The sequence below is a fragment of the Takifugu flavidus genome, unplaced genomic scaffold, assembly GCF_003711565.1.
Source record: "Takifugu flavidus isolate HTHZ2018 unplaced genomic scaffold, ASM371156v2 ctg691, whole genome shotgun sequence".
Classification (NCBI taxonomy): Eukaryota; Metazoa; Chordata; class Actinopteri; order Tetraodontiformes; family Tetraodontidae; genus Takifugu; species Takifugu flavidus.
This window is the reverse complement of record NW_026622302.1, coordinates 1-9,578: the sequence shown is the minus strand read 5'-3', so window position 1 is coordinate 9,578 and position 9,578 is coordinate 1. Positions and strand designations below refer to the sequence as shown.

The 9,578-nt window shown below is 42.1% G+C and overlaps 1 protein-coding gene, 1 long non-coding RNA gene and 1 gene segment (V, D, J or C); 2 read left to right on the top strand and 1 right to left on the bottom strand.

Annotated features, from left to right (window-relative positions):
• Positions 1–1,277: 1,277 nt before the first annotated feature.
• Positions 1,278–3,603, bottom strand: LOC130521092 (immunoglobulin lambda-like polypeptide 5). Its single transcript, XM_057024744.1, has 3 exons — positions 3,581–3,603; positions 2,457–2,554; positions 1,278–1,806 (listed from the first exon to the last, which is right to left on the bottom strand). Exons 1-3 carry the CDS (start codon positions 3,586–3,588, stop codon positions 1,352–1,354), a joined length of 561 nt encoding a protein of 186 aa, XP_056880724.1. The 5' UTR covers positions 3,589–3,603; the 3' UTR covers positions 1,278–1,351.
• A 133-nt stretch (positions 3,604–3,736) lies between these two features.
• LOC130521094 (uncharacterized) lies at positions 3,737–4,847 on the top strand. Its single transcript, XR_008949180.1, has 3 exons — positions 3,737–3,891; positions 3,977–4,251; positions 4,833–4,847. It is a non-coding gene; the product is annotated as an uncharacterized LOC130521094 (long non-coding RNA).
• A 2,006-nt stretch (positions 4,848–6,853) lies between these two features.
• Positions 6,854–7,531, top strand: LOC130521093 (Ig kappa chain V region 120-like). The segment is given in 2 exon segments: positions 6,854–6,917; positions 7,056–7,531. Coding segments are annotated over 2 exon segments (351 nt in total).
• The last annotated feature ends 2,047 nt before the right edge of the window (positions 7,532–9,578 follow it).

Below are 9,578 nucleotides of genomic sequence, written 5' to 3'. Positions count from 1 at the left end.
CTGTCCTCTATCTGTGCTTGGTCTTTACTGCTCTTTCTGGTTCTGTATTTTATTGTGTACAAAAGCGTTTGCTTATTTTATCTGATTTTATTTGCAATGTTTGTTTTGTACTTTGTCAATGCTGGTCGAAACTGTAAATGAGGCTAACCTCAGTCCACTCACAATGTCAGGGTTTTGGGGTTGTGTCGGTCATTGTGCTGTAGGGGGTGGTGTGGGGCACAATTAGTTCACAGCTGGCACTGCTGGCAGGCACACTGTAGGCAATTTATATTGGGCTGCCTATTTAAGCAGGTGGCGCCTGCCTGTCAGTGCCAGGGTGTCTGTTTGTGTTGTGTGGCTGTTCTATTAGTCTTGTCAGTGTGTCTGTTGGTCTCCAGGCTGTCTGTTTGTCTTCCTTTGTCGTGTGAGGGTGTTTGTTCGGGTTCCCCCGTCGTGTGTTGGATCTGCGGTCCTGGGGGACTGCTTCTGTTCCTGAGTTCTCTGCGGTCCTGGAGGACTGCTTCTGTTCCGAGTTCTCTGCGGTCCTGGAGGACTGCTTCTGTTCCGAGTTCTCTGCGGTCCTGGAGGACTGCTGTTCCTGTCCCGAGTTTCCTGTTGCCCTGGAGGGCCACTTCTGTTCCCGAGTTTCCTGTTGCCCTGGAGGGCCGCTTCTGTTCCCTGTGCTCGGCTGAGGTCGCTGCGGTCCTGGAGGACTGCTGTTCCTGGGTTCTCTGCAGTCCTGGAGGACTGCTTCTGTTCCGAGTTCTCTGCGGTCCTGGAGGACTGCTTCGGTTCCCGAGTTTCCGGTGGCCCTGGAGGGCCGCTTCTGTTCCCTGTGCTCGGCTGTCCTGGGGGGCTGCTTCGGTTCCCGAGTTTCCGGTGGCCTGGAGGGCCGCTTCTGTTCCCTGTGCTCGGCTGTCCTGGAGGGCTGCCTGCGTCTTCCTTGTGTTGCTCCCCTTCCCCCGTAAATAAAACCTTGTGACTATTTTACTACTGTGTCCTGGCCTGCGTTCGGGTCCTGTTCACCCCCCTCCGTGACACACAAGTTACAATAAAGTTGATGAAGGAACAAATGAATGCAGCCCAAAAACACATTCATGTTCATATTAGTGGATATGATCAATATACAAGCTGAAATCATCTCTTCTGAGTGTCTTAATTGATATTTAAAGTGTGATATGATTGAGTTTTTTTCATTTTCACCTGATAAAAAAAACAGAAAAACTAAAGACAACTGTGGAGTAAAGATGGTTGATGATCAGCTTTCCACATCAATAATCACAACAAACACAGAGATGTTGGCTGAAATGATTGAAATGTTTATTTTGTGACTTTAAATTCACATCTGAGGACAGAAAATGAGTGAGGTGAGTTAGAGAAATGTCCAGATGAAAGCAGAGTCACGCTCATGCAGGAATATGTGAGCAGAAAAGATGTGTCGCTCCATCAAGATGTTGAGGACAGAAGCAGCACGGTTTCCAGACAGGAAGTGTTGCTGAACCTCTAGACTGAGCAGCTGTGAGGGTCCAGGGTCTGAGTGACAGAGCTCTGTCCACTCAGACTCCAGGACTGGTCTCACTGAGTCCACCTTCTTCCACTGGTCTGCAGGGAGGTTCAGGGTGCTGCTCCAGCTGAAGCGGCCGTCACTCCCCAGGACCTCCAGGCTGTGTGAGGCCGGTGTGGTGCTGCTGCCGCCCCCCACCTTCCAGCTCAGCTTCCACTGTGAGGGGGAGCCCCCGCTGGCCAGACACACCAGTGTGGCACTGCCCTGCTGCAGCTCCTCTGGGGAGGGGGGGAGGACGGTCAGGGTGGGACGCACCACACCCGCTGGAGAGAGAGAGACCAGAAAGACGTGAAGGTTTGGACACCATCAAATCTGACTGAGCCGTTAGCTGGTGATGACTGAGGACATTTTGACATGTTTGGACAATGTTGGACAGCGTGACGATTTTCTTCTCTTTAACTTCTTTATATACAGTCGAGAGTTTAACATGACACAGGTGAAACACTGGTGAGAACACACTTCACATCTGTGGCATCTGTCTGTTTCACTTCCTTTTCACCACAGAGAAATAAATGAAGCGTCCACGCAAAGAAAAGTTGCATTTACGGATAAAATCTAATAAAATCAGTTTTTACATTGTTAAACAGTCGGAATGTTGAAAATGACCAAATAATAAAGAGATTAAACTACTCAAGGAAGGTTTTGAGCAATGAAAGTTGAGTCTAATTAACTACAAATGTTACAAGTCCATAGAAAATTTAAAACAATTACCATTTTAATTGAGAAGCCAGTTATTTATTTTCAGTTTATAAAGAAACAATTTAATATAATCTTTAATTAATGATGATGTTTATAAAGTTGTGACTCAGATGGATTCAAATAATAACAATTAAAACGACAAATGCTAAAGTCTCCTTTAAAATTGCTAAAAGTGTAAAAGTGAAAAAGATTCAAATAAAAATCTGTTACTTACAGTCAACGATGAGTTTGGTTCCTCCACCAAACGTCAACCACAGTGATACAAACTCATCAAGTGGTCGTACAAAAACCTCCTGCACTGTCAACAAGCAGCTACTGAAGAGAATTATTTTATCTTGTTAGCATCTTTTATCTTATTAGCATGTGTTATACTATATGTTTTGTTTTATGTTACAGTTAGTTTAGAAGTTAGGAATACTATATACTCTTTAGTAGGACTACACATAAGCAAGTCAGTTGACCCTTCCTTGACCTGAAGACTGGTCAGACAGTTGGAGCCAGCCAGACAGGAATTGGTAGATCCCCATCGTAAAACATGACAACGTAGTTTACTGGTGTTGATAAGTTCCTTGGCAGGAATATGACTTCGGACCTGGCCATCTGGAGAAGATAATGGACAAGAAGGACCACACCAACACCAAAGGAGGCTGGAAGAAGAAGATGGGGTCATCCAAGAAGAAGGACTGGATTGGACTGAATTAGCATCAATAATTTACATATATCTTTCTATATAAGACTGGGTCAAGGGATAGTTAGGCCGTCAGACTTCATGCCCTGACAATTGACTTTGTTGTTGCTAGGGTTATGAACTGGCCCAGAGCTCTGTAATATTTGTATCTTGAATTGATTCTGTTTGCTAAATACATCTGTTTGCTAAATACATTTGTTTGCTAAATACATTTGTTTGCTAAATACATTTTGAAATTGACATTTGTTTACTTGAAGTCTTCATTTAAAGAACACGCGGATTGGCAGTGACACACGAGAGGTACTGCAATCCAACACTACCCACTGAAAATTCACATCTTTTTCTCTCAAAAATGGATTATTACCAGCTGATTTAATGCACCAACATTTTCAATAGCTTTAAACTAAAATTTCTCTTTGAATTTGAATGATTTGATCACTTTTACACATCAGTCTCTTTACATTATCAAAACTGATGTGGATCAGTTACAATATTCTCCTTCTACATTTTAATTTATGCTTTAAGAAAATACAATTTCAAGTCATTTCAAATGAATAACATTTTACAAAGTCAGCTCCAATAGTTTCCAAGAAATTGTCTTTTTAAAGCTAAAACTGCTGAATCCAGTTTAAAAATGCAAACATTCTCACATCAGCATCTGTTGTTGATGCTCAGCTGTATTTGTCAAATCTTTTCTTCAGTTCCATGAAGAAGAAAGTTGCTTTTAATCCAAGCTGTGTTTGTGTTGATTTTGTCTGCTCGTGCCTTCAGTGTGTTGAGAGCAGAGACATCATTTCCATAGAGAGGAGGCTTTGCATCATCAGCTGATCTGAGAAGGTTTATAGTGGTGTTAGTTCAACACTGCAGGACTCAGATCTGTCAGTCAACACAGCAGAAAGCACAAGCAGCATGACTCTCATCACCATCCTCATCTGGACGCTGACCTGCTGCTCTTTTACAGGTTTGTTCCCTCACAACCTCAAAGATGTCCTTGTGTCTTTTCTCTCCTCTCTTTCTGCTGATAAATGATGTGTTTTTGTCTGCAGGATGCAGCGGTCAGGTGACTGTGACTCAGCCTGCAGTGATCACATCTACTCCAGGATCCACTGTCGCTCTCACCTGTAAAACAAACCCTGCTGTTTACAGCGCCTGTTCTAATGGACAATCAGTTAGTGATTGTTTGGGCTGGTATCAACAGAAACCTGGACAGCCTCCACAGCTGCTAGTAAGACATGTCAGAATAAATCATTCAGGAACAGCAGCTCGGTTTAGTGGCAGTGGCAGCAGCACCGACTTCACTTTGACCATCAGTGGAGTTCATGTTGTGACTCCTACTCTGGCCCCACCTCCTCCTGGGCAATCAGCTCAACCACCACCACCTGGGCCCTCTCCTTCAGCTGCACCCAATCCGCCCAAACGACTCTGCACCCATAAAAGGCCCCTATGCACTCAGGCCAGTGCTTGATCTTACTGATGTTTTTGGCAACACTTCCCGTGGACCCAGCATCTCTCCAGGCTCCCCAGCGACTCCCTGCGTCTCCCTGCGTCTTCCAGCGACTCCCAGCGACTCCCTGCGACTTCCAGCGTCTCCCCGGCTCCTCAGCAACCTTCCTAGCCCCTCTTCCTCTGACCTCTTCCTCTTCCCCTTCCTCGGACAGATTTCTCCTGTCCTCTGGACACTTGGACTCCCCCACGGACTCTCGCCCCTGGATCTCGAACTTGGTTCGTCTGCCGCATCACGCACCTATAGTTTGTCTCGGCCTCTTCATTTAGTTTCTTCCCTCCTGGTTTTTTTTTTGCTTCATCAAACCTTCTGAGTTTACTTTTAATTCCCGTGTCTGTCTACCTTCTTTGGGGTTCCGCCACACTTGACCGCCAGTCCTCTCGAGCGTAACAGTTCAGACTCAAGATGAAGCAGTTTATTATTGTCAGAGTATCACAGTGGAGGAGTGTGGACACAGTGATTTAGAGCCGTACAAAAACCTCCCTCAGTCAGAGAGCAGAGACACTGAGATGTTCCAGCAGCTGCTGAAGAGGAAGAGACTCTGACACAGACCAGTGAACACACAACTGACAGAAACATCACTGACAACTACTTAATCACACAAAGTGGCTCAAACACTGTTTGATCGGATTATCAAAAGAATCCTGACAAGTTTATTTGTGCAGCCAAATTCATAAACAATCATATTCCAAGTGTGAAGATTCCATCACAACAATCTAAACAGCTGAAAATGACAACATGAACAAGTTTCTCTGTGTCTTCTCCAGGCAGAGAACCCTTAAATCTACCAGTGTTCTTTAGGTGGTAACAGGCTGAGATAGAAGCTGCATCAAGTCAAGGGGAGCTCTGATCTTTGACCTTTCGTTCTTGAGGCCAAATACAATCATTTCTGTTCTTCAGCATTGAGCTGGAGAAAGTTTTAACACTAACTCACTAACTGAGTTGTTAAATACACTTACTGGGAGCAACTAGGGACTGTAGGAACTTAATGAATTTAAATATAAAGTTGTGTGTCATCTGCATGAAAACAGTAACAGATGTGATTTCCTAATAGCTGAGCAAGATGCAGCTTGAAGACAGTGAAGAGGCCCGAGAATGGATCCCTGAGGAACCCCACATGTGATCTTTGTTCACTCTGACTTCTAGTGACCAACTGAGACAAAGTGTCCCTGTGTTGGAAGTAAGATTTGAACCAATTGAGTCCAGAACCAGTACATCCCAGCCACTTTTTCCAGCTGTGTCAAATGCAGCACTGAGGTCCAGCAAAACCAGGACAGCAGTTTTAGATGCATCACTCTTGACATCTATGTCGGTCAAGGCTTTAACAGGTGCAGCCTCAGTGCTGTGGTCTGGGGGAAATCCAGACTGAAATATATTAAAAAAATGTTTTTAAGCATGAAGGAGTGGATCAGTTGAAAAACAGCTCTTTCATTGATCTTTCCAGGAATGGAAGGGTTGTTATGGGCCTGTTGCTGCATCAAAGTCTCTTATTTTGTCCCTGACTGAGTCTTAGTCTGATAATGTGGTTCCTGAAACAATGTTAGACAATTGGAGGCAGTTCCCATGAACTATAGTGATCCATTGTCCATGTGCAAAGACATTGACATTTCAGTTTCAGAGGAACAAGCGAAGATACTTGAGCCCACTACAAGGGATCAACTCTTCTTTATTCTCTGTTATAGATTTCATGCTGGTCCAATTACAGCATCTAAACTATAAACTGCATGTTGCACTGATCCAAAACAACCAGAGTGAGTCAGAGTCAAACATTTCTCATCAGCAGCCAGAACCTGCTGATGTAATCATGAGAAATTTGCATGTTTATATATGAACAAGAGGAATCTCATGAAAAAGTCCAAATACACCACCCAGGTTCCTTCATGAAGTGTGACATTCATTGGTGCTTCTCCTGATATCCTTGTTTCTTGTGACTGTTGTGGACTCAGTGACAATGAAGATAAAATAGCAAGTTTCTGGCACACGTGACTGATCACGTCATGTCATTCTAACAGATGGAACCCACGCTGAGTCAGCATTTTTATAAGGCACACAATGAGAATCAAAGCAGATTTGAGCCTAAAACAGCAATAATCAGACATTTTTGATGACATTAATGCAGTGGAGTCAAAGCTCCATGTTTGTGTCTCTGACAGCAGGTCAGAATATAAACTCATTAATGAGAAATAACTAATGAAAGAAAGTAGAAAATTAAAGCAACAGTAGTAAGAAAATTAACTTAATAAAAGCTTTTATTCAACTCTCAGTGGAAAAAGTGTGACTCCTCCTCATGCGTGTCTGTGTTTCACTAGAACAGGTGAGTTTCTGTCTTCTGCAGAACATTTGCATGTTTTTCTGCATGGTTGCTCCTCAGAGTTTAAAGTTCTGATGTCACAGAGAGTCTGAACTCTCTTCACGCTCTCACACTGAAAACTTCAGCATCACCATGTTGTCAATAATTCTGACTGTCATCTTTCTGAGTCAGGGTGAGACTTTTCAACATTGTTTGATTTCATCCTCTTCTTCTTTCCAAAGAGGCTGAAATCATTTCATTTTTACATCATAACTGCTCCTCCAGGCTCTTTTCAACTGCTCTTTTTAACATTTGTTGTTTGTCATTTCAGAATCTTCTGCCAACAACTTTCTGACTCAGGCTGACAAATTCAAGTCTGTTAGTGTTGGAGGGTCTGTGACCATCAGCGCCACAGGAAGCTCAGATATTGGCAGCTTACTCAGCTGGTACCTTCAGAAACCTGGACAGGCTCCTAAACTTCTGATATACAGGGTATCAAGTCTCAACACAGGAACGCCGTCTCGATTCAGTGGCAGCAGATCTGGTTCTCAGTACACTCTAACCATCACTGGTGTTCAGGCTGAAGATGAAGCAGATTATTACTGTCTGGGCTACCATGGTGATGGAACATTCACACAGTGATTTAGAGCCGTACAAAAACCTCCCTCAGTGTGACTGAAGTGAAAACAGCAGCTGCAGCTGCAGACGATGAAGAGTCACCAGCAGAACTGGTTCAGTCAACACCAGAGTCACCAAGTACAAACCAGATTCATTTAAACACAAGTCAAATCAGTTTAAAAGCTTTAAAATAACCATGAAAAAATACACAAATACTCAGTTTAACCATTAAAAGATGAATGATATATTACAAGTTACAACTGATACAAAATATTAGTAATAATTAACCATTAAATCAGTAATCACATTTACTCAAGTGCTGCTTCTTTGTGCAGATTTGATGAACTTTTCTTCATTTATTCTGAATATTTATGATATAAAACAAATAATGCAGAGAACATCTAATCAGCATCAACTCAAACTCGTTCCATTTTAAATCTGTATCACTCTGGTTTTAGGCCACATCACAGTTTTCTCACCACCACCAGTTTGATCATCATCAATATTCTAACTATCCTGGATGAGAGAAGTTATTTTACCTCCATGATCATGAACCTCTCTCAGGCTTTTCACTCAGTAGATCACTCAGTCATCCTTGAAATGTTCAACAACACTGGTTTCTCTCTCACCCATATTAAACCGGAACTGGAATGCAGACACAGACAAACCGGATGATTTAACGGTTTTATTTCCCACAAAACAGTAACAATAAGGTGAAGCTGCTGCTGACTGGAACTGGAGACAGACGAAACATGGGCAAGTGAGGGAAAGCTGGCAAACAAAAGCTCATACTTCAAATGTTTTCACAGAAATGGAGCCAAGTGGGCCCTACAATGATCGGGGAATGACTGGAGAAAGGAGGCAGTCTTTAAAGGTGCAGATCTAATCCACCGATAAGAGCAGCAGGTGAGGAAGAAGGTGCTTCGGCCAAAAGTAGATCCCCCGTTTTCCTCACGTCTCTTCCTGGGTCACCACGCGCCCCTCATTGGGAGGAACGATCTGCACTTCACGCGCCTTTTCACCACGTGGTGCAGCTATCTGAGTGAATTAAAGTATTCTGTTAACACCGTCAGCTGTTTGGCTGCTCACGGGTCCTGCCTGAATCAATTAGTGAATTTATTATCATTTATGTATTGATGTAAATATTATTGTAAATTGGATTTATATGATTTTTTTAAATGTGGAGTCCAGGAAGATAAGCTGTTGCATAAGTAACAGCTAATGGGGATACAAAAGAATAAACAAATAAACCTTCAGCTTTTTGACCAGATTATTAATGTGCACATGAAAAATGGCCAATCTGTGGTAAAATAATTAAAATAACAGTTCAAGTAGATAGTTTGGGTCTGTATCTGTGTTCATGTTAATGACATTAATGCAGTGGAGTCATTAAATCTCCATGTTTGTGTCTCTGACAGCAGGTCAGAATATAAACTCGTTATGAGAAATATTTAATAAAATAATGTAGAAAATTAAAGCAACAGTAGTCAGAAAATTAACTTCATAAAAGGTTTTATTCAACTCTCAGTGGGAAAAGTGTGACTCCTCCTCATGTGTGTCAACGCAGCACCGGTGATGCCATAGCAACAGTCATGCATCTCCCACTAAAGCACCATAAAGCACCATTCATATGCATATATATTGTTTTAATACATTATACATTTTGCAAATGGAAATCTTGGATTAATTAACCCTTGTCTGTAACCTTTTCTTTTTTTTTAGCAAAACAAAACTGATTCAGTTAATTATTTATTCTAGCTGACATTCATTTTAAAAGGAAATCAAACAAAAAAATGAGGAATTTAATTAATAAATAAGCTCTAATGATGGTCAAAGGCATCTTTAGTTGTTATTTTCCCTATAGTTGGAATAAAGTTAAAGTAGTTTAACCCCAGAACACATGAGGTCCACCAAACCTCCAAACAGTGATGAACAAACATACAAACAACATAACAGTTGAATTAGAAAAATTGTGACCTATATGGACATGGACTCTAACTTCCCTCCACTTTTGTGAACAAACTATTCATTTGAGAGGTCTGCAGGTGTCATTCTCGTAAAAATGACACACACACAACATCATTAAGGGAATAATGTCTCAAAAATGTCTAAACTTAAGAATTACATTTGTTTCATCTAAATTTCTGCTGCTCCTGCATTTGTGTTCATGTTAATGACATTAATGCTGTGGAGTCATTAAATCTCCATGTTTGTGTCTCTGACAGCAAGTCAGAAT

Bases quoted from the DNA above. Each gene is read 5' to 3' on its own strand.
- LOC130521092 (XM_057024744.1), bottom strand. The intron at 1,807-2,456 runs GTAAGTAACAGA...CTCTCTCTCCAG, and splicing joins AACCAAACTCATCGTTGACT to CGGGTGTGGTGCGTCCCACC.